Source organism: Argopecten irradians, chromosome 1, assembly GCF_041381155.1.
Source record: "Argopecten irradians isolate NY chromosome 1, Ai_NY, whole genome shotgun sequence".
Lineage (NCBI taxonomy): Eukaryota > Metazoa > Mollusca > Bivalvia > Pectinida > Pectinidae > Argopecten > Argopecten irradians.
In genome coordinates this window covers 50124567-50150255 of record NC_091134.1, presented here as the reverse complement: position 1 = coordinate 50150255, position 25689 = coordinate 50124567, and the positions used below count along the sequence as shown (strand labels likewise).

Here is a 25689-nt window from a genome sequence, read left to right as displayed (position 1 = left end):
TCTGTACCAATGTTAGAATGTTTTTAATATTAATGCCATTAACCACTTGTTTAGAAAGAGAATCTTACACTAGCTGAATCCGCGAAGCAGATTCTTACAAATGTTTGAATTTTTTTCTTTTTTTTTTTCATAACCCAATGATATAAAATGATAGGGGCCCAAACAGTTATAATTATGTTTTACAATTACTTAACTTTACAATATAAAATGATTTCCAGTGTATGTTTCTGTTGATTTATAGAGACCTTTCATTTTTAATGAATACCAACTGCTATAATGTACATTTATCTAATGTGACATCACAATAAATCAACCAGGACATTAAAAAATCATCCAATCAGAATGCTGCATTTTACATACAGTACATTCTGCATACAATTAATGAATTTGAAAAATATATATGAGTAGCTTTGAACATGGGGTACGTGTGTTAAAGAAAATCTTGATACAATTATCCCTTTGGGTACTTGTAAATCAGTTGTTGATTATAATTGATCAAACTCTTTATCATGTCTGCAGACATGTATTTTACACAGACAGGTATTTACTTTAAACTTTCAAGTTACCACCAAGTTTGGCAAGTTACCAAAGATCTACTGTACAACGACAATGCAAACAGCAAGGGAATAAAATGTTTAGTTTAAATCTCTGACCACTGGAGTCCTACAAGGTCAATAAACACAACCCTGACCTCTATATTCCTTCAGGTAGAAATATTTACATTTATGACTTTATACATCGTATATCACTACATCAATAAAACCTTATTTTCATCTATAATGAATAATATTCAGATACAAGTTGCCGAAAGAAATATAAAATAACGAGATTTTATGATTATTTTGATTTTTATCTCTATGGTTGATTAAAATTTTTAAACATTGTTATTATTTGTTTTACACATATGCCTTAAAGGAGAATTGTTGCGATGAAAATTTAAGTAAATTTGTTTTATTTGATCTAATAAAAGCTTATCAAAAAGTAAAGGATAAACTTGGCCGGGGCCATCAAATGCACATGTTATCTTTTATAGTGATATGGAATAGAATGTTTTATATCTATAACAAACACTTGTATCATTTGGCACTAACTGAATGGAAATTATGTTGGAGAGAAAATTGGCAGACACATGTCGACTTTGTCCCACATATAAAACATAATCTCACAACGTCTGTGTATTGAACGAAAGGTAAACTGTACAGTCAATATGTAATCAAAAGCTTTTTACATACATGTATATCCGTAATCCCTGGGGTGAGGGACAGTTTGTAATAAGGTACAGGTTGTCTGTTTCTGCTGTACAGTATATACATATATTCTGGACTCCTTGAAGGAATGTTTGCTTTGTTATATACAATATGACAGCTATACCTACCGTAGTTATAATCTTGTTCTGTCGCTGTCTCAGCTCTGGTGTTGCATTTTCTAACTTCTCAATCTGCAAGAGAAAACAAGGAGAAAACTACTCACTTGATAGAATTCTAGTGTAAAACATGAAATACTCCTTGTGTAGAACTAGCATTATTTTAATGTTCGCTGTTGAACCACAGATATAACAAAGACCAAATGTCTTTTACACATTATATACACTATTGGAATCAATATCCCTTAGGTCAACCATGAATATGTCTAGTCTGATGAAATACTTTGAAATTTCCAGACCACAAAAGAACAGTACTCACAAGTATTTAATGTTTTACAGTTTGTAGATTCAGTTACAGATTTATTATATGTCCTATCAGAGCATCATTTTAATCCTTTTTATAGATATGTCTAGATCTATGTGTACAGTAGATGTATTTTTGTATCTTGAAGTATCACGAAGATTACAATATATTTTGTCAGTGGCACCTAAATGTAAACCAAGTTCTTCAACATTTTTAGTTTTGGATGCTGTAAGTTTCATCCCTGACCCTTTGCCCTCTTGGTTGTCCATATAGGTAATTTTAGGTACCATGATCTTTAGCAGTGATTTTATTTTTGTCATTTGCTGGAACAAACTTGAATGATGAAACATCCCAGCATTCATTTTGCCTTACATACACTGGATCTTTTGTATATCTCGATTACAATTCCCTTTCACTTTGTCTCATTGAATATTTTTGACTTCAAAGGTCAATGTCATTCATCTGGACATTTGTTCTAGGCCTGATAGACCTCCATAGATTTATATCTCCTTGTCAGAGGTTGCTTAATGAAGTGGAAATTAAATGAATGGAGAAATGAACACCATCTCACCAAGGTGTAAAACTGTATGTGCCTGATGGGCAGGTAAGTTCTTATCTTGATGCCAATGTTAAGGACATTATAAGTGACCACTCTCTGACAAACTGACCATTAACCTGCTACAGTAGATAGCCATCAGTTTGTGGTCAGACATTCCTGGTCTGACCTGGGCTGGGTATGTAGGACTTCCCTGCCAAAACTATTAGGAAGCACTAATATAAACTAATGGTATAGTGTCAAAAGCTACAAGGCATACCAGGTATACTGCATGTAGTTTGGAATACTACATCATCTTTGGCAAACTGTATGCTTGTATACAAGTTGGTCAATTCTCTTAACAAAGACACTATCATAACAATGTCCTAATACCAGCTACTACTGTACTGTAGCTTGACCTTTTTACACTAAAAATCAATAGTTTACATGAATCCCACCAGGAAATAACTTTACTACTGTTGGGCTTTATTTTTGAGGAGTTGCTGGGCTCCTTGCCACATTTTTATATCAAAACCATGACTTCTGGAGCTTCCTGATTCCTTAATAGTTTGGTAACAGATTACATTTTTTTTCTAACAGCAATGAGATCTACTACAGCTATAACTATTTCCATGAGGGTTCTTTGAAATGAAATACTTTTCCAATGAGGAACATTTACAATAACACACAGTTCCAATGAGATCACAATTGCAATGAAAAACTTTTGTTATGATACAATGAGAAATATCAAAATTGCCAATGAATCTTTTCCAAATAAGAAAAAATGCTTTAAAAAGATATCAAATGCACATGTTTCGTGGCTGTGTTATAACCACAGTGATCAGCATCAGAGCGATACAACACTGTAACCAATTGTATGTCCTTGAGGATGAGATGGAACTAGCTTTCCTCGGATCACTTTTCTGGCCTATAGACTAATCAGTTTTTATTTTGCACCATGTAAAGTCCTTTTTTATTTTCCATCCTAATTTTAACAAGTAGTAACCAGAATTTGTCAGGAGAAGTAGCTACAGAAGGCAACCAATGTGTGAATTAAGAATGTACCTGACAAAGAGTGAGAGAGGATGGTTTAACTGTGTTGTAGAATGTTGGACACGTTAACCATTCAGCCACTATAGCCTCTATGGGACCTTCCCCAGCTATATGAGCTAGATATGATGGTTTAAACAGATCTATTGCAAATCATATATGCTTACCCGGTCAAGTATTTCAGCAATCTTCTTCTTCATTGTTTCATTATAGCGGTCCCGTTTCACACTTCTGGCTTTTGGCTTGACTGTAAGGAAAGGAAACAGTAAATAAATGTAACTACAGAGTCTTACTGACAGCATGGGTTATAAATGCACAAACAATGTAGGTAGGTTGGTATCTTGGACCTAGAGAGCTCATCTTGCTCATCTAGACAATTTAATTACTATGACATGACACTTAGATTTAGCTTCTTAAAACCTCTTTCTAAATTTGAGATCTGCCAAATGACATGATGCTGTGATATATTCAGTCTTTGGCATCAGGTTTAGCATCATTCCAGTTCTCTTCAATCAGAATATTTATATTGAGTGTGTGCACTACACAATCTGACAAATACAAGTTTATGATTTTTGTTGTTGTTTCATTTAAAAATTTTGTTCCCTGAACAAAATAGAATAAAAACTTTTAGTAAGACCAATGTTACATACTTCAAGATTAAGTTAAAGTCAGATTTGAAGTAATGGAAAATTATATTACAGAAAATGCAAAACTAGAAAACCATTATCTACAAGATGAGAACAATAAAAACATATTGATTTAACCATAAACTAAAAGCAGGACAGACTGACTACATATTGTACATATGTCCTATAAACCATTGCAATATCGTAACAAATTCATTTTCACTACCATGGAAATGAGAACAACAAGAGGCCCAAGGGCCTTAACGGTCATCTGACTATCTTGGCAATAGCTGTATAGAAAAATAATTAGATATGGTGTCATGGTAGCCATCTTCAATCTGGGATCAACCAGAGATATAACAACACTTTGACAAGATCATATCAGTCGCATTTCATGTTTCAAGTTTCAGTTAAATTGCACTGGTAAAACTGAGAAGAAGTTCAAATGTGTTTTCAAGATTGCATCTGTGGCAGCCATCTTGGATCACCTGTGGCAGCCATCTTGGATTTGGGATCGACATAAAATATAACAACACTTGGTCGGGACCATGTCAGGATCATTTCATGCAGGTTTCAGCTTAATCACACTGATAGAACTTAAGAAGAAGTTCAAAATTCAAGATTTTGGAATATTTGACTCTCTTGACCTTGATAGTAGGTCAAAGTTATTCATTTCCACAACTTTGATAGCCCTTTATCTCAGCATGCTATTGACTAACTATGAATACCCTGGACCTTTTGGCTAATTAAAAGGTGTAGTTAAAAGATTTTAGCTTAATTGACCCCTGTGATTTGAATGACTTGCAATAGTCAAGTCACTAATTTTACAACTTTTGTAGCCATTCACCCAGCATGCTAGGCCAATGTAGGACCTTTATTAAAAGTTCAAGATGCCTTGCCCTGGACCTTGACAGTAGTCAAGGTCACTAATTTTCACAACTTTTGTAGCCCTTCTCCAGATGCTAAGGCAAATGAGTACCCTGACCTTTGGTTATTAGAAGAAGTCGTTCAGATTTTAGCATTGACCCTGTGACCTGAAGAAGGTCAAGGTCATTTATTTCACAATTTGATGCCTTCATCCAAGTATGCTACAGGCCAAATATTAGTACTTGGGCCTTACGTATTGAGAAGAAGTGCTAAATGAAAAGTTACGCACGGCGCACCGACGGTGCATGATGACTAAGTATCTGACCCTTGGGTCAGAACTAAAAATATGGATTTAACGTCTCAAAAGACACAAGATGTCGGAGGCAATGGTTGAGTTTTTTTTCTTTTTTTTTCTCTCTGGTAAAATAGAATTTGGCATCATATCATCATGGTGTAATTGATTTTGTGCAATAAACAGTGTACTTGGCAACCCTCCATTAGTAAGGAGAGATTTAGTATGAAGATGATGTCAGATGAGTTACTGCTATCATACATTATAAATCTTTCCTCTACATAAGATTGCTTGTGTGTATATATTACATGTTGTATCACATGGAACTATAGACTGCTGTGTTTCCAGATATATATACCTGTGCTGTATTCAAAACAAACTTTTCCACATTTTTTTGGCAGATAGTAATTAAGTTAAGGGAGACAAAGGGAGACCCTTGTTCAAAAAAAGTTATCTCCCTTGTCACTATATAAGTTACCCACCTTACATTTTATATTAGCTGCCAATTCTTACAATAATAAATTAAGTGACAAAGGACAAAGTATTATAGATTTCTCATAGAACTACCTTTCACAAATTTGTTACTTTACTCATGATCATTCACCCCTGAAATTCATAATGAACTGGTCTAGAGTCTTTGCTTTAGAAGAGTCTAAATAAGTCTTCAGGGGTGAATGAGTTAAAGTTATATCCTGAATTAGTTTGTCAAATTCATGGCTTCAACTTGGTGTGTATTTATTGATTTAAAAAAATCAGCCTCTGGAGAGTGCCAACTGCCTAGAAAACCATAAAATATTTCCAGTGACTTTGATGCTGACAGTTTGTCATATGCATGAGTTATCATGTATTACTAGTGATCGGTTATATTTCAGCCTGTAGTAATAATAATTAGTATATATTCAATATTTGAGGACGTAACTTTAGAATACACAATTTATAGCTACTAAATATCATTATATATGAACGTTAAATAGGTCTATCCTCCGTAGGGGACTATCAATAATAGGCTGGCAGGACACACGTGAGATCATCATTAAATATTTAGAACCTTTACAGAATCCCACCAAACTAATGAATGTACGAAGGTCAATAAGTCTTTTGATGTGTATATATATCAACTAATTATAATAAATAACGGTTCAAACAAAATGGTGGTAAACTAGAAGCTTTACTTCCATGTTATGGTGTGAAACAAACATTCTTATACTACAGTCATTAAACTATACTAGAACTGTCTGTAAAACATAATGCTTCTGTCTGAATTGGGAGCCATTGGAATCAGAATCTGACGAAACATGACAGGAGGGGAAAACATGGGTAGCAGAAATGGTGGTGAAGGGGTGGGGGTTGGTGGGGGAGGGGTGGGGGTTGGTGGGGGAGGGGTGAAGTTGGGGTAATTAAGGTACAAATAAACCCACAACTGTTGAAATTGTGGGAAGGTTGAAAGGGGGAGGGGAGTAGGTATATAGAATCCCATAGATGCAGAAATAGTAAAGAAAGGGGAGTGAAAGGGGAAAAAGGGAGGGTATAGATACCCACAACTGTCACTAAGATGCAACTGTTACACTGTAAGGAGGGGGATGCAGTCTAGCATGATAGACTGATGATGATAAACTGTTATATAAAATACAAAAGACCACCAACCATGGCACACACAACAAGGTCAACTATAAAAGTCTACAAGTCAGATACTGTTTCCAGTATCATCAGAGATTGACATAACTTATAGAAATCAATGATATTGATTCATTTTGTTACAAACATAAAGTAACCAGTGATCATTACAGAGAAAGTTAAGACATAGCAGGTATCAGGTGGAAAACATCTCAGAAGGTCAAAGATCACAACCTTCACTGTATTACCCTTCCTCACACACACCGTTCATTGTTGTATTTTTGTTGGTCTGTTTTATTTTTACAAAGCTTAAGACAACCACTGGTGAATGCTAATTATATCAGCAGCAGATTTCTGGTTTCCATGACAACACACGTGGAATGCAGATTTCACCTGTACCTGATGTTGTTGTATAATATATACCTACAAAGCTAAAACATACGTACAAGTCCAAATTCCAAGGAAGTGGGGGAGTTGGGGCGTAAATAGGGGGAAGGGGGGAGACAAGGACTAAAGGACGTTGGGGGATGGGGGTAGAGGGGATAGTTTGAGATGAGAAAAGGACTATGGAAGAGAGTTATAGAGGGAGACAAATGTTGAGGTTAACTATAACACTGAATACTGCCAAACAACTACACACAACTTGGTTATTGGCTTTGGCTGACAACTACCTCCAATATTTATGCTCCAAAGCCTGTCAGCAGCTGCCATATACAACAAAGCTTGTGTAAGAAACAATGATATTGACTATTTCTATAGACAGATTAGTAACAAATTATTTGTAAAAATTAAAAAAGAAATTAAATTGAAATTAAAATGAAATCTTTTAAAGAACTAGATAATGTTATTGCACACGAAGTAGCTAAAACCAAGTATATTGATCTATAGCCAGGGACACAAGAAGCTTGTATCAACTTACCTGCATTGCAGCAGAGAAATTGAGAAATGGTATAAAATGTTTAAGCCTCATTGACCTCTGTGACTATTAATGAAGGTCAAGGTAATTAATTAACAGGAATAAAGCATTTATTTTTGTAAGCTACAAGCCAAGTACCAAGGATCTGGAGTGTGGACCTTCTGATACTTGGTAAACTATTTATTTCAAATCTCACTGCATGTGACCCCTGTGAATATAGTTCAAGGTCATCTTTACCAATGAACCTGGGGAACCTATATATCAGGATGAAATCATGATATGAACTGCCCAGGCCTACAGGTTATTGAGAAGTGAAGAAATACACCACTATTTGTAATCTGAATGCAGGAAAGCATCATAGAGACCCAACAGAGCTACTAAGGTCAGAGTCAGGCACCAGACCAATGAAAGCATCAGAGAGACCCAACAGAGCTACTAAGGTCAGAGTCAGGCCAATGAAGGCATCAGAGAGACCCAACAGAGCTACTAAGGTCAGAGTCAGGCCAATTAAGGCATCATAGAGACCAGACAGAGCTACTAAGGTCAGAGTCAGGCACCAGACCAATGAAGGCATCAGAGAGACCCAACAGAGCTACTAAGGTCAGAGTCAGGCCAATTAAGGCATCATAGAGACCAGACAGAGCTACTAAGGTCAGAGTCAGGCACCAGACCAATGAAGGCATCATAGAGACCCGACAGAGCTACTAAGGTCAGAGTCAGGCACCAGACCAATGAAGACATCATTGAGACCCAACAGAGCTACTAAGGTCAGAGTCAACGTAAGGCACTAGACTAATGAAGGCATCTGAGAGACCCAACAGAGCTACTAAGGTCAGAGTCAGGCCAATGAAGGCATCATAGAGACCAGACAGAGCTACTAAGGTCAGAGTCAGGCACCAGACCAATGAAGGCATCAGAGAGACCCAACAGAGCTACTAAGGTCAGAGTCAGGCCAATGAAGGCATCATAGAGACCAGACAGAGCTACTAAGGTCAGAGTCAGGCACCAGACCAATGAAGGCATCATAGAGACCCGACAGAGCTACTAAGGTCAGAGTCAGGCACCAGACCAATGAAGACATCATTGAGACCCAACAGAGCTACTAAGGTCAGAGTCAACGTAAGGCACCAGACTAATGAAGGCATCTGAGAGACCCAACAGAGCTACTAAGGTCAGAGTCAGGCCAATGAAGGCATCATAGAGACCAGACAGAGCTACTAAGGTCAGAGTCAGGCACCAGACCAATGAAGGCATCATAGAGACCCGACAGAGCTACTAAGGTCAGAGTCAGGCACCAGACCAATGAAGGCATCATAGAGACCCAACAGAGCTACTAAGGTCAGAGTCAACGTCAGGCACCAGACCAATGAAGGCATCAGAGAGACCTGACAGAGATACTAAGGTCAGAATCAGGCACCAGACCAATGAAGGCATCATAGAGACCCAACAGAGCTACTAAGACCCGACAGAGATACTAAGCTCAATGTCCTATCTCAAACAGAAAGGAAAGAGCACCATAGCCAGCAAAACCTCCATAACAAAGCAACTTCTACAAATGAACACCAAATAAATAACAGGTATAGGTCTATATAGGTTACATATTCTATTCATCATAACTATCTGTCTTATTCTTTAGAAGATGAGCAGATGAAAGGAGACTGCTGTGATCCCTGCCAAATTACTTTTTATGTTTATAGAGCAGATTAATGACAAGGTTTTCTCATCCATATTCACCGATATGCATGAAAATGGCGGCTGCATTAATGTGCAACCTTGATTGTAAGTTTTTTTGGTTTGTTAGAAGAAGCTTTTCACACACCAGACTTTTTGATCTTCAATTACAGTCATGATCACCTATATAACTTTATACATCTTCCATAAGCAATACTGGGGCAAGGTAATTTACATGTATATTTGTTAACAACCCTTTATTGTAAGGAACTACAGTGCTTCACTTATGTATGACAGATAGTGAGATGCAGAACACTTGATTACTTCTCTGTGCTGGCACCTTACAGAATCCATACCTACACTCAAGGGCAGATAACTCTGCAGTAGGAAAAGACAAGACTACAGAGGTATCTGATACCCTATCTACACAATATTAAAGTATGTCCTGTCTTCAGAAAAAAATCATATCACCAAATTATTGAATGAGCTTGTGTGATATAGCAGGGAGTTACTTTTTATATCTTACATCTTCCTTTGCAGGAGCAATATTTACTGTATAAACTTACCATTTTGGTATTTATGGACAACCTCTAAGGAGTAGGGCCTGCAAATGAAATAAACATTATCAATATAATGAAATGACATGCTATTTCGTAAAACTGGAAATTAAAATGAATTTTTTGTTATCTAAATATTGGATTCCTAAAATACCGGTACAAAAAAAAATATTTTAACAGTTTCGTCCTTGGTTAAGTACTTTTTGATTACTCTAATATGAAAAAAAAGAAGAGAAATTATGTAAGGACAGACATTATATGTCTAGACAAGAAATCATTAAGTGATTGAATGTTTCTTTTTCATTCAAAGGGAAAACTTAAATACACTCATGGTGCTTTTCAATCATCCAACAACCAATTTTGATTTGTAGTCTAATTAATAAACAAATAGCTGTTAGTCAAGCAGGCCTAATAACAATTGAGAACAATTGAGCAGTAACTTGGTAATTCAAATTGATGGATTCGGTTACTCAATCTTAATTTTATTTCTTTATTTCAGTTTGTTTTACTTTTCTGTACTACTTACACTGATTTGGAATTACTTGCTATGTTACAGTTGATAGGCATCAGAGACCCTCGGTGGTTCCTCAGCTGAGACAACAGAAAAGAGATTGGTAATTATACAAATAGTCTGCTAATTACACATGACATTCCCTAATTGTAGCAGCCGAAACATTCTTTGACATTTCTCTGACATAATCAAAGTTATTTCTGTTATACATTGCAGAGATAAAGTTGATGAAACAGCTCTTTTATTCAAATACTGGAAATATTTCTACCGAACATTTTACCTAGCATTACCAATAGGAATAGTTACCCTTTCCACACTATTTAGCAAGTATTATGTCATGGTAAAAAGATAATAAATGCCACATGAACCGACTCACAAAACAGACATGGGAGTTATCAATACCACATGCTTATGATACTGTCTGATAACATATGGTATATTACATTTTTACCTACAGATAAAAAATCAAAAGTAATCATTCAATTAGTTAGTAAATCAATAGTTCAACACTTTTAGATTTGCTCCTTATCTGTAAGCTTTGAATCATCAAGGATTCTTGATAATCATAGTTTGTTTCCCAAATTCCAAGTTTAAAGCTAAGGGGAGATAAACGAACTACAGCAAATTGTTCTTGTTGTGGTAACAGGGACAGGTAGCCAGTAGGATCAGTGTACATAATATTAAGACACACATCATGATTTAACTCATTACTTGTAAAATTTCAAAATAAAAGAATTCTACAACAGAAATGATTTATTGATAATACAATTTTGCATATGGACAAGCCAATCAAGAATGTGGAAGGCAGCTAGAGTATTCATAGAAAAACCACTGACATGTGGTGAATACCTAGTAACAGCCACACATGGGTTTCGAACTAGTAACCAAGAGGTGGAGGGCTTTTGTAATTATGGGTCAGGACATCTTAACCACTGGGGCTGATCAATATATTGACATACCAGTACATATCCGTTTTCAACAGCATATCGATTATTGATATATTAACATATCACTGTATCGTTTTAACAACCCAACCTACTGTTTTTGTTACAAAAAATGGAAATTCCTGTCCAAATATATCCTTTAAGTAGCTAAAACACCATACAATAAAGAGCATTTCAATCAAAAGGAAGTGTCAAGCATCTGTGTCCCCTAGATGCACCAGAAATGCATTTTCATGATTAAGAATACAAATACTGGACAGAGCTTCACACCGATGATAATGTCAATAGGGAAAACAAGATCGAACTAAAGATTTAGCTATACATTAAATGTATTTTGCTAGGTTGATGGATTTTTCATTAAAGATATCTTTTTATTGTCACATTATTCCAAGTGTAATGGTAAATAAATTTTCGAAAAGAGCTTCACTGTATCATCAATACATAACATATATTGTTTCAGGATATTGACAATATTAATACGTATTGTATCATCTTAGCCCTTAAAATATCCAGCCCTAGTCAGAGTAGGCTTTATATTAAATATTGTATTTAATCACTTGGTCAACATAGCCCCTGTATTGTATTTAACTACTGGGTTACCATAGCCACCATACACATAGCCCACATAGCCCCTGTATTGTATTTAACCACTGGGTTACCATAGCCACCATACATATAGCCCCTGTATTGTATTTAACCACTGGGTTACCTTAGCCACCATACATATAGCCCCTGTATTGTATTTAATCACTGGGTTACCATAGCCACCATACATATAGCCCCTGTATTGTATTTAACAACTGTGTAACCATACCAACCACACACATAGCCCACATAGCCCCTGTATTGTATTTAACCACTGTGTTACCATAGCCACACACACATAGCCCACATAGCCCCTGTATTGTATTTAACCACTGTGTTACCATAGCCACCATACATATAGCCCCTTTATTGTACTTTACCACTGGGTTACCATAGCCACCATACATATAGCCCCTGTATTGTATTTAACCACTGGGTTACCATAGCAACCATACATATAGCCCCTGTATTGTATTTAACCACTGGGTTACCATAGCTGACATACATATCGCCCCTGTATTGTTTTTAACCACCGGGTTATAATTACCATACCCACCATACACATAGCCCACATAGCCCCTGTATTGTATTTTACCACTGGGTTACCATAGCCCCTGTATTGTATTTTACCACTGGGTTAACTGTTACCATAGTAACCATACACGTAGCCCCTGTATTGTAAAGTTTCTCTTTTACAAACTACTCTGATGAAATACGGCATGTCATAAGGTCTAGCCAACACCATAACAATATCACTATATATATCTACTACTGCATTGATCTAGGGAAAACGCTGACACCATCAGGTGTCCAATATACCTAATGTATCCATATATATCCCAACTTCTATATATATAAGATAGGACCCCTAGGCATCTATAGGCAGGACATCACTGATCAGGGCAGCACTAAGGGCAGATACCACAACCATTCTCGCCCAATCTTGTTTTATTATAGAAATACATATGTACCTTGGTATATTCTTTTATAAATCATTGATATAGCATTAAATAATGAACAAGCTGAACATTTTATGGACATTTTTCCTTAAATCAATTAAAAATTGTTAGTACATATATATGTTCATCAACGTCTATGTGGCTCTTCAAGGCCTAACATTAGATTTGAAATACAGAAATGTTACACTTAATGCTTTCTCAATTTCAATTTAATTTGTAAAGCGTTCAAATTAAAATCAATATCACATTAAACTAATTCTATTAATATCACAACTGCAAATAAAGCACACACCAACCAATGCAAACTGAAATGAAGAGAAGTAAGATACCATACAGAACTGTTATAATGGTCTTGAGACTTCAGTACCAAGACAAAACCTATTGATTATAAGTTGTATCAGGCAGAATACAGTTCCTAGCTACATCACATTCAGTGGTGTTCTATCTCAGACTAAGTTGTCAGTGGGACAGAATGCCAAATATTTGGGAATGGAAATGGAATTGATCGATCTGAGGACAACTCAGACAGGAATACCGGAGATGTTATAGGGACCCAAGCCCAATCTTTAAAACAGGGGTAGAAAATGTAATGGTGACCAAGGCTAAATATTGGATGAAAGGGTCGATTTAATGGGAGAAAGTTTTCAAGCTATAGTAATAGTGGGGAACTAATCGGGGCAGATGCCAACGGCTATGGAACTCTAGCCATTTAGGAGAGAAGTAAAGACGGAAATGCAGGAACAAGTGTCCAGCTCTGAGGGCTTCTTGGCTATCTACACTTCAGTCACAGACATCCTAAAACATTGTGGTAGATGGGAAAAACCACTAGCTGTAACTATAAGTATTATAGATATAAACAAGTCATTATATTTGACTCATACCGTAGGTTAATAATGTGGTTTTGATAAACATCTATAGAAAATGCATGGCCATAGCTAGGGCATGCATGGAAAAAAGAATTCAAGTGGAATCATTAACCATATTTCACCATATAAATGTCCATGTCCTTTCATATAACAGTTATAATGTAATGTCGTTCCACCCTTTTACCAGATGTCCAACATTATACTACCAATAATGAAGCCTCTTCCATTTCGAAAGTGAGAGGGAGCTTGAATCATTGAAATAATTGATTAATTATTGCATTTTTATCATAATCTATTTAATAGCGGTGTGCTTATTTGGTCAAATACTGTCTAAAATTAATTAACAACCCAAGAGAAGCATTGTCCCAGTGGTAGTCCTACCTTTGTTGTGTGTGTGGGGATACTAGCTCAAAAACATTTAATGAAAGTTGAAACCAACATATGGCCACTCTCTCTACACCTCTACACAAGGTCAGGGACACAGCATGGGGTACAGCCTGAGAAACAAGAGACACAATGTGCCTGTATTACTTAATTCATCTGTATATACCACATTCTGCACTTCACTTAGAACAGAACATGGAAAAAAAACCTGTTTATTAATATTCCTAACCACAGAAATTCTCCGAGACAGCGTCTGATTTTAACAGTAGAAATATAGAGAACACTGATGGTGATGAGTATATAGGAAGTAATTATAGCTGACATTAAGGAACTGTGATGAATTAATTTGTTACTCCCTCTAGTCCATCTACATGTCAATAACTGACAGATTTATTCAACTCCACTATTACGTAAGATTCTGTGTCTATAAATAGCTCTCTCTAAGGGTTAATGTGAGGATATAATCTCATTCAAATCCTGTAGATCTTTATAGTGGAATGTTGCTGCACATGTGAGAACTATCCCATGCTAACATAACATCTGGATGGATTTATTTAAAATTTGTTAGCTTAACTATAGAATTGTTATTTTTCATTATATAGCTCTCAAAAGTTGTACATCTTTACAAATTATGTCTACATCTAATTTATAGAGTTTACATAAAATCAGACTCTTAATATCAAGTTTACAAGATCATTTCAACATTCATCTGGAACATTTTATTCATAGATTTCCCATGGTTATAAATTTACCAAACTTTCACAGATAAGGTTTTGGGAATGATGAGCCTGGATGAACTACAGCTGCGAGTTATGTACAAACAAGACGTAGTAAAACAGCATATGAAAACATCCACATCAAAAAATCCTATCCTATCTACCAAAATAGGAACCAACATATGCCATGTTCTACCAATTATACTTCCCTGGGGTTAACTCAATTAAACACTTCTGTTTTAAATCAGTTTCTATTTGTGATCCAGGAAAGCGTCAATTACCCGTATAATATATCAGTATATATATACTTCTTTTCAATCTGACAAAACTCTCAAATTTTCAGAGCTCTTGAATCTTTTTGTTTGTTTCAGTAATTGTTTTATTTTTCATAATTTGTGCTTTTTAATCATGATAAATGATAAGATAAGATCTTCTTGATACAAATTTAGGTTTCATCATGAAAAAGGTACAAGCATCAGGTTTTTAAAATAGATATATATCCATCTGTATTTATTGCATCTTATGATATCATGTCTCAGCAGTTGAAATCATTACCAGGTATATAGTTAAGTAATTACAATTTTAGTTTCTGAAATGTTAATTGAAATTAATAAATATGTATATCCCATCAGTCTATATCTGTCTTAGCCAAGTAGCAATAAAGCATAGAAATATGTTAGGTATTCAATGAAAAGCTGATCAAGAATATGTAATGTACAGTCAACTTGCATTGCATCATTCAATGAAAGATGTCACCTTAATATTATTGTATAACTCATGCATAACTGATCCTGATCATGAGGATATGACTATGAATTGAAATAATTAAGCATGTTTGGCTCATAAACATGCAACCTTGAATGTAATATAAATGAAGCTTAAGGTTATTCAAATTTGTAACCCTGCAAGATCATTATCAGTTACTCCAGATATTCTGATACATATCGCAGAAGATATATGTTTAATGGAAAGTTAACTGACCAAAATACTCTAACAAACCTTTGTTATATAATGAATGTGACCTTGAAATCATGCCATTACAAATAATCTTACAAGAATTATAAGATTTATGTACAACTAATCTGTCAAGATTAAAAGAGCTTTGTCCTTTTCTATTACTTAATACTTACTAATACCAGCATTTAAACATTTTATTTAGTGTATATATATACATTATGTGTTTTAAGATTAGATTTGAATTTCTTGTCAAAACTATACTCTGTTGATGATTAGAATATAAAGTATGTTCTGTGTGAGAGTTTGAATCCTGATAGTCATTATGACATGCATGTTCATTATTTTAGCTAAATTTGTAACCACACATCTATAAGTATATAAGTAGGCCTAAATGCTAAAATGTTTTGTTTATACCAAGTTACACACATTTATACTACAATTGCCATCATGCTATCATATAATTTATTATTTTTGCAAATAATATTGAGTCTGCTTATGTTTAAAAAATTCGAAAAAAAAATAAAATAAAATAAATATAATATAAAATAAAATTCCATTAAAAGTAAACACCTCTATCAAATATCATTAAACCAAAATATATGAAATAAACTGAATATAGACATGATTTTAAAAGTAGCTTAAAGGAGAATAATGAATAGTGGGTAGTCTATTTCATTTTTTTCAAAACTTTGAGAACTTCACTGGAATATAAATATAATAACTACTGCTCTATGTAAGTTATGTGTTCCAAGTTTTAGTACAAATCAGGAGGTTATGTAGGATTTCTATATGAAATCTGTGTTAACACCACAGCTAGACAGGCAGTACTCTATCACCTCCATGTCTGTAATAAGTAGCTTTACCACATATGTGCCTGGAGTAACAGGAGAATGCGAGATGTGGTTAACGTACACCTGTCACCACTATTTATCCTCACTACCCAGCTCAACACACTGTTAGGTAGCTTATCTCACAAAACAGTTCACATATATATTTATTGAATGAGAACTGTTTTTTATATTTACATTGTGTTTTTGATAGTCTAGAAGAAGGATACAATATATCACTTGGCTCTATTATCAATCATACTATATCCTTTGTGTTAACTTCAAACTTCTGATATCGCTGATAGATTTTTTTGCAAAATAAGTTTCAAGACCAAATGTGAACTTCTATAGACATTATGACTCATACATGTGCAGGTAAAGGTTTTATTTGTAAGTTGCATGTATGAATCATACATTGCATTCAGAAGATTTATATTCTTGTCAGAGTGGTAATATTATTACAAAATCATTTTCACTGATTTGGTCTCAAATGCTGTATACTGGTAAAAAAGCCATAGGATGAAAATGGTATAGTTCAAAGGGAGGTAACTGAATATTACACTGAACATCAGACAGCTCTAGATCTTGTATGAAATATTCACTCGACTATTAAACCATTGCAAATACTCTGGTCAGGATATCGATTGACAGAAACAATTCCTTCATCAAGCTATATTGAAATATTGAAATTGTCTTGTTTATATACAAAATTAATTCAATGTTCACAGAATATGAAAATTTAGTAAAGGTGTTGTCATCTTATGAACTACAACTTCTGTCGGATTTTTACCTCTTCATTAAAAAGTCGTTTCAACTGAAGAAAGCGGGCTTGCTGAATACATAAGTTGTTCTTGTTCTATTATTATTGTGTTAAATACATGTAATGTTATCTTTGTAATTTGCTATCGATCCTTGTTTGTGGAGTAAAAATGCAAATAAATGAAATGAAATGCATTAAAATCTTTGCTTTTCAATCAAGTTCTTGTATATATGTATGTATGAAACAGCATATAAAACAGCATTATAATCTGACATATACAACCTTATACATTCCAGTACAATGTTATCAGATTTATACGAAATCTGCAGTCAGCTTTAAATTCACAACACACATGTACTATAGGACTCTAAGAGGATTGGAACATATCCAAAACTTCAATCAGTACAAAATTAATTAAGGCACGTAGATCATTTACCGTTTTTATGGTGGAAGTTTTGATTGTTTCGCATTAAATAACAGAAAGCAATTTAGTTTGATTACCAAGTAAATGCATGATATCTATAACCATTTGTTGCTTATTCAATTAAAAGCTTTGATCCTGGACTTAAAGATCTGTGTACTATTAAAGCCCAGGTAAATTACAGGTAGAATCTGATGACTATAAACATCACACAAAGGTACATGGATGTATGTATCATTACCTGAATATCACACCTGGGTATATATACGTAGGTAAAAATACTGAAGTACCACAAGTGGAGAGGGGGGGGGGGGTGGTTAAAAATTATTTGGGGAAAAACTTCTGATAATGTGAGATCCAAGAGGGATATTTACCCTCTTTATGTGAAATATTATATAAAAGCACACTGGGAAACTTCATATAAAGTTTGTGTAACAGCAACAAAGTTCAAAAATCATCAAATTCAATATGGCCACTATGCAACATGTTGTGCTTATAGTTGTTCCGAAATATGCAGAATTGAAGTCAAAGCAGAGTTTACATGTTTGACTTGAGTTCTTGCTATCATTATAATGATTTTTCATAATTTAATGGAAAAATACACTAAACATTTCATCAAGGGGGCTCAGTGTCATCAAAGTGGAAAATGATGAAAAATATCATTCTGAGCTATTCTATTCTATATATTCTACATGTACCACAGGTGTTATTTGACTTAATTATACCTCAAGGGAGAGTCCTGCATTTTGATTGGTCGAGAGATATTTGGCATTTCACACTATCACATGGCAGTTAGCATTTCAACAATAGTAGACAACAGACATGTTCGTAGCAACGCCCTAGCAACGGATGATAAGTGTGTTTTTGACAAAGCAAAATATTAACAGCCTGATAAAGATGCACACTTGTTTCTTTTTTTATGGCCATCTTTGTTTTTATATAAAGCTATTAATGAATAGTTATGCCAAATTAGTCTGTTTATCAATATCCTTTTTTCAAATTAAGTACGGAGCTTTAATTCTGTTTACATGTACACCTTTTCGTTTACCATCTAAGCTACACCTTTTCGTTTACCATCTAAGCGCTATATGTTGGTTTTTATTAACCCGTTGGTAATTTGGTGAACGGAAAACATGTGATTACAAGCGTCTTTGTGATGTTGCTAATGTTGTAAACATGTGACAGGACAAAACCAAAATTCATTAAAGGCCCACTACCTTTCGGGAGCAAAATTTTAAGGTTTCTTAAAAACATTAATAACATAAGAAACTACATATCGATGACTTAAGATGAGGTAACAACACAAGACATATGCAAGATTTCCTGCGTAATATATGATAACTGGAGATTCATTTCGCTGTTTTGTTGTCTGGCGCAGTGATAGTCAACTATATAGCTACCGCACGGTATTTAAGATGGCGGCGGGAAACATAAGATGCAGTATGAAAATTAACTATTATCTATTTTAATTTCAGAAGATGGTGATGAGTGTAGTATTAACGGTAAGTTACCAGGTAGTAACTTTTGCGAATTTCAAAATTAAAAGCCGTTTCAGAAAAGTAGTAGGACTTTATCATTTACAAAAATGTTCATATTTTAACAAATGCAGGAGACAAGACAACAAGAATATTTAACTGAATGCTTATTGTGAGTATTCTTTTTTACAATGCAATGTCACCCCTCCCACTACCACTGTCGCCCTCGGCTTGGCATCGGGTGACAGTGATATCCTCAAGGTGATACTAGGTACCTACTGTCACCCTCTTATGCAGGTAGTATTTATATAATGTCTATTAATGATATCACTACACAAGACAGTAAAATGAATCTTCACTGGTAGCAAAAGTTACACAGGAAATCTTGCATTTGTCTCCAGTTGTAACCTCAACTTAGGCCATTAATATAAATTTTATTTATATTGTTATTATTGTTTTTAAGAAACTATTGCTTTTTGTTTTGGAAAGGTAATAACCAGATTTTTTTATCTTGATTATCTTGATAACTTCTCCCTTATTATCATCTTAATTTGGAAAAAAATTATTTATTGGTGCAAATGTTTTCCATCATTCGAAACTGCTTGCCTATATAACGGTTTTCAACTTACTTGCACAATTTCTTGTTAATTCAAAGACCTAGTTTAGTAGTATATTACAATTATAAGATCTATCTAAAGTAAATGTAATACAATATTTGGTGTACACATATGTTTTCACTTCCAATAAATGTCTTAACTTATAACAGAATGTAACAGCTGATCATGACATCAGTGGAGCAGGAAATTAAAACTGTTCCAGAAATAAAAGCAAAGGAAATTCTTTTGAAGTCCAATGTTTCAATTTTGTTAATGAAATTTGTAATTCCATTTTTTTTAACCAACCTCTATGCATATACCTAATGTTTGTAAACTGAAGGCTTTATTTGTAGGTTAATGAGCCTATATCAACAGAGATGGTGATGTTACATTTGACTGTGTGCACTGTCTGTAGTAGCTGTAAGTCAATAAACAACATTTAAAAGCCAATCAGAGCATTGTCTTTCAACTTAGCCCCTGATATAAATCAGTGTATCTTTTGATTGTAACATCTATTTAACAAATAGACCGAAACACCTATTATGTTTTCTAAGTTAACATTTCCTCAGAAAGAAGTTGTGAATATTCATATCATCACATGAATCCTAAAAATAAGTAAACAACAACACAGTGATGACAGAGTTTCAAGTGTCTGTGATACTTTTTTTCGCAGTCACCAGACAATATTTTTAAAAATTAGAGCCTGGTATATCTGCATCAGAAAGTTATCTACTATACATATTATCAATACCAAGTGATTTCCCCTGCACTGTCCGTTATGGACAGGTGTCTGTTATGACAGGTTTTACTATACACCAAAAGACTGACCTTCAGCACCATGTTATCATCATCAAGTTGGAAAGTTTCCTTAATGATGGACCGAATCTCCTCTGAGCCATAATCTTCTCGGATCTGTATACTCTGGGTCACCTTATATTCTGGAGAGTCTTCTGAAACAATGATATTTCAGGTCACATTCAGTATAAACATTGTAACAGAACTGATATTTCTGTTCTAAAAATGATGTTAACTTAATGCAGTTAAGAACGGGAAGTGGTACCTAGTCAATTTATGCAGTATTAGGTCACTTCATATATATATATACATAAATAGCTGCATCCAATGAATTGGAATTGGATATGTATTCTCTCTATATATATATCACTTGCTGTAGTATTACAGGGTTTGCAGCTTTGCGCTGGGTATTCCAAGATAAAATGAGGTACTATATAAATATATATGTGTGTAATTTAAATGGATTTTCAGAAAGAAGTGGGTGCTTTCGATTTTCTATGCTTAAAAAGGATATGGTGACGTCAAACCCTGCATATAAAAGATTGAATGAAAGTATATAAGAAAAGATAATTTTTGAAGTACAGACTGTATTAATAATGTACTAACAGTCAAGGGGAGATAACCAATAAATTTTGTTAATACATGTACCCTTCTCCTGCTAAGTAGTCCAGTAAAAATACGAAAATCAGAGACCTAACATCCAAATAATTGCAACAGAATTTGTTTTCTGCTTTTTGGGTTGGAGGATCTTAGTATTTTACCATGAAAAAAGTCGCCAAAAATCATATGTTCAGATGTCGTTTTTTCAACACCCCAAAAAAATAAGAAAATACAAGAGATCCCAGAGGGATCTTGGCGCCCACCAAAGAATGATCTATGTCTGACAATGGAAAGATGGATCTTTTCTCTACTTTTAAACTTTTTCAAACATACTACACATAAAATTTGAGACAGATCGCTTCAGTACCTTTTGAGAAATAGCAGTAACAAACTTCAACTATCAAAATCCAAGATGGCGGCGTGACGGCCATCTTGTTCATCGATTGGTCCAATAATGCAATATGCACAACTAGGGCCCTAGGGGAACATACATAATAAATCTGAGAAAGATCCCTTCAGCACTTTCTGAGAAATAGTGATAACAAACCTTAACTATCAAAATCCAATATAGCCACCTGGTGGCCATCTTGTTTTTCCGATCAGCCTCAAAATCTATATGGCACAACTAGGGACAATGGAATCCTCCATGTGAAGTTTGAACAAAATCCTTTCAGTAGTTTTCAAGAAATGGCAATAACAAACTTCAACTGCCCAAATCCAAGATGGCTGCTAGGCACAACTAGGGACCAAGAGTACCCTCCATGTGAATTTTGAACAAAATCTCTTCAGTAGTTCTCAAGAAATATTGATAACAAACTTCAACTGCTAAAATCAAAGATGGCTGTCTGGCGGCCATCTTGTTTTTCCGATCAGCCTCAAAATCTGTATGGCACAACTAGGGACCAAGGGTACCCTCCATGTGAAGTTTGAACAAAATCCCTTCTGTAGTTCTCAAGAAATATCGATAACAAACTTCAACTGCCAAAATCAAAGATGGCTGCCTGGTGGCCATCTTGTTTTTCCGATCAGCCACAAAATCTGTATGGCACAACTATGGACCAAGGGGACCCTTCCATGTGAAGTTTGAACAAAATCCCTGCAGTAGTTTTTAAGAAATAGTGATAACAAGCATTGTTTACGGACGGACGCCGGACGCCGGACGCCGGACACAGGGCGATTTGAATAGTCCACCATCTAATGATGGTGGGCTAAATCAGATGGTGGGCTATTAAAGGAATCACACTTTTGACAACTTTTAAAGTAAAATATCTGCTATTTTTGCAATACTTGAAATATGAAATCGGGTATATAGTAAGACAAACTTTAGGTTAGTACAAACAAGTTGAAATGATACAATAATTTCTGTCAATTCAAGAATAAAGAAGGATGAACACTGCTCAAAACCTATTGAATTTAGCTAGCATTAATACCGTTTTTGTTATTTTTAGATGCAAACATTTATAAAATCTTACCCTGAATAATATCAGTTTATGTTTTATGTCTTAAAGGTAGGTTTCGCCCAACCAAATAAATATTTTTTTGTGAAATGCGATAAGCGGAAGAAAAGATGAAAAAACATATCAAAATATCTCAATTTAATTTCTTTATGTGTTTGAGATTGAACAAATGTGTCTTGAATACAAAATTGAAGGAAATCCTTGATTTATTACGGTGTCCGTCAGACAAAATAATATGCAAATGAAGCTGCGATGGATTGTGTTGTCGAAGTTTGGCGCATGCGCATTGTCACGCACTAAAAGTAAACAAAATGGCTGAACGAAAGTGTGTGCGATGAAAAAAATATATCTGAATCGGCAACAAAGTGGAGGAAATTATATTAATGGATTCGGTAGCACCCTAGGATATCTATAGGGAATTAAATTCAGAAATGGCATGTAGCAATGAAAGAAACAGAAGCCACATCTCAAGCGGAACTTGCCGGGATCTGTTGGGACTCGTGTAACGGCATTGCACGTGGTGAGTTAAATTTCAACACATATGCCAGCGCACAAACAGCCGCAGACTAACTACATGTATATTTGGTGTACAAAGTTAGCGAGCGTATGTAAGTAACATGGAGTGTTTTAGATTATATGATATGTATAAACAGTCCCTCGCACTTCGATTTGTTGTTGTTGTTTTTAACTAAACATGCCGTGGCAAGACTGTCACTTCTATTTGACATTTTGTTGCACGCTTCCGTTTGTTGCTGCGGCCTCGTTTTGGAAAAAATACGTCATGTTCTATGTAAAGCTTGACTTCGCTCTATTTTTAGAGGAGTATTTTCCTGGTCAAGCGAGGCAACTGACCACCCATATTGTTCGCTGTATGCATTGAAAATGATCTGAAGATTATATCTATGTATAGGATAAATTTCAATTTCGTAGTCTTTATATTTCAGAAATTAATGCATATTCAAGTAGCAATGAAACAACGTAGCAAGTATCTTTTGTATCCTAAGCTTACATACTGTACGAAACTTGCGGTAGTCATTGTCAATTTACTACCGGTGTTATCGCTCCACAATTTGCTGAACCAAACGATTTCGTCATTCCTGTTAATAGTGGTAGATATTTTTTGCAGTTTGCATTTTACCGATGTTTGGTTATCGACAATATCTAAAACATTGAGTTTTTTTCCTAGTTTACGGACTCTCGCTTCCCAAGAATTTCCTCTCCTGGAAGACATATACACTCTATATAAAAGTCGACCCGTATTAACAGTACGTAACCTACAGTAAAGTCTAAAAACTTCCATGTGTTGTTTTGCTTGACATGATTTCCATCCAAAATCTCCAAGAACTCCAACATTTGACGTATATTCATTTACTCCAAGATAAGCTTTCATCGCTCGTTTTTGTATGTTATTTATTAATTGTTGTTCCGCTATCCCCAGATACAGGATCCATATAACATAATTGGTTGTACTAGTTCCTCCACAAGCGATAAATTTACTTATTACAACTCCAAGTGCCCGGCTGGCTGATTTAGCTAATTCCTGTATGGCGAAGTTCCATGTAAGATGTTGGTCAAACCAGATTCCCAGATATTTTTACTTGTCTTTGATGTCAATTGGAGTGTTTTCCAAAGAGAAAGTGGTGTTCGTTAAAGGTACAGAAGAATGACGGAAGTGAACTACGTTTGATTTACTGTGGTTCACAGATAGTTTCCATTTTTTACACCATGAACCGACATGATCAATTAGGCGTTGGAGTTTGTCTGGAGTTGACGCGAGTAGTACAATATCGTCTGCATCATCTACAATGATTCCACAATCGATATCACAAAGTTCTTTGATCAAGTCATTAATATACACAGAGAAAAGTGTCGGTGAAGCCACACAGCCCTGTTTTAATCCCCTTCTTACGCTGAACCAGTCGGTGAGATGATCATTTACTTTAATACAACATTTGACGTCATCATAAAGAGACTTTATCGCCTTAAACATGTACCCGTTTACTCCGAGACGTTTTAAGTTTAATCCACAGAAGATCACGGTCCACCGTGTCGAACGCTTTTTTCAAGTCTATAAAACAGGCATATGTGGATTGATTTGAACGTTTCCGATTATTAATAATAGAATACAGTACATATATATATGATCTTGACATCCTCTATTCCTACGAAATCCTATCTGTTCATCTTCAATTAAATTATTTGATTCTAGCCATTTAGACAGATGAGTATTCAGTACGTCACAGTATATTTTATATGGGGTTGAAAGTAATGTGATCCCACGGTATGAGAGAGGTACTCAGGGGTTTGTTGATTTCGGTTTAATTATAGGGTTAACCATGCCCCTTTTCCAATCATCCAGTACAATTCCATTTATAAAACAGGTACTGTTAATATCGAATAACATTCTCTTGCTTGCATCGTTTTTTAGAGCTTCATATGGAATGACGTCAACTCCTGCGTCCTTATTTTGTTTTGCGCGCGAGACCATTTTCCTTTCCCTGCAGTATGTATCCTTGAGCGCGCGCTTTTGGTTTCCAATTCCAGTAAATCCTAGCCATACTTTTTCTTTTTCACAAACATTGTCCCACTGTTTCTGTAGCTCCTCGTTCAAGAAGGGTTTACAAAACAATTTGTTTGATTTTTTGTGATTGATCGATGGATTTACTTTCATAGAGGCGCGTTCCCTTTCAGTGTATAAAAAATCCGTGAAGTTTTTGTATACCTCGTTGACATTACCTGTTTGAGTAATCATTAAGTTACCCAAATGAGGAATATTGTGTAAGAAAAATGCATGAAGTTGTTTTAAACTTTTTTATCAAAAAAAGGCGTAATAATTTTGACATGGCACCATTACTAACATAACATAGTACATTATTGATTTAAATGGGACAAACTTCTGACTTCATTGTCTCAATTTTGGTTAAAGTCACAAAATACACCTCCATTGCTTACTATGCATGGTGCTAAAAATAGAACACAGGTAAAACTCATTCAACCATGACATTTGCAATGAATTTTCCTGATAGCTATACACTGAAGTC

The 25689-nt window shown here is 34.9% G+C and overlaps 1 protein-coding gene across 1 annotated transcript in view; it reads right to left on the bottom strand.

Annotated features, from left to right (window-relative positions):
- Window positions 1–25689, bottom strand: part of LOC138331494 (uncharacterized) — a 33673-nt gene that overhangs the window by 7438 nt on the left and 546 nt on the right. The window contains exons 2-6 of the mRNA XM_069279170.1: window positions 20625–20746; window positions 10322–10386; window positions 9805–9842; window positions 3420–3499; window positions 1376–1438 (exon numbers count right to left, since the gene is read on the bottom strand). Coding sequence (XP_069135271.1) covers window positions 1376–1438; window positions 3420–3499; window positions 9805–9842; window positions 10322–10386; window positions 20625–20746 — 368 coding nt within the window. The remainder of the gene's footprint in view (window positions 1–1375; window positions 1439–3419; window positions 3500–9804; window positions 9843–10321; window positions 10387–20624; window positions 20747–25689) is intronic.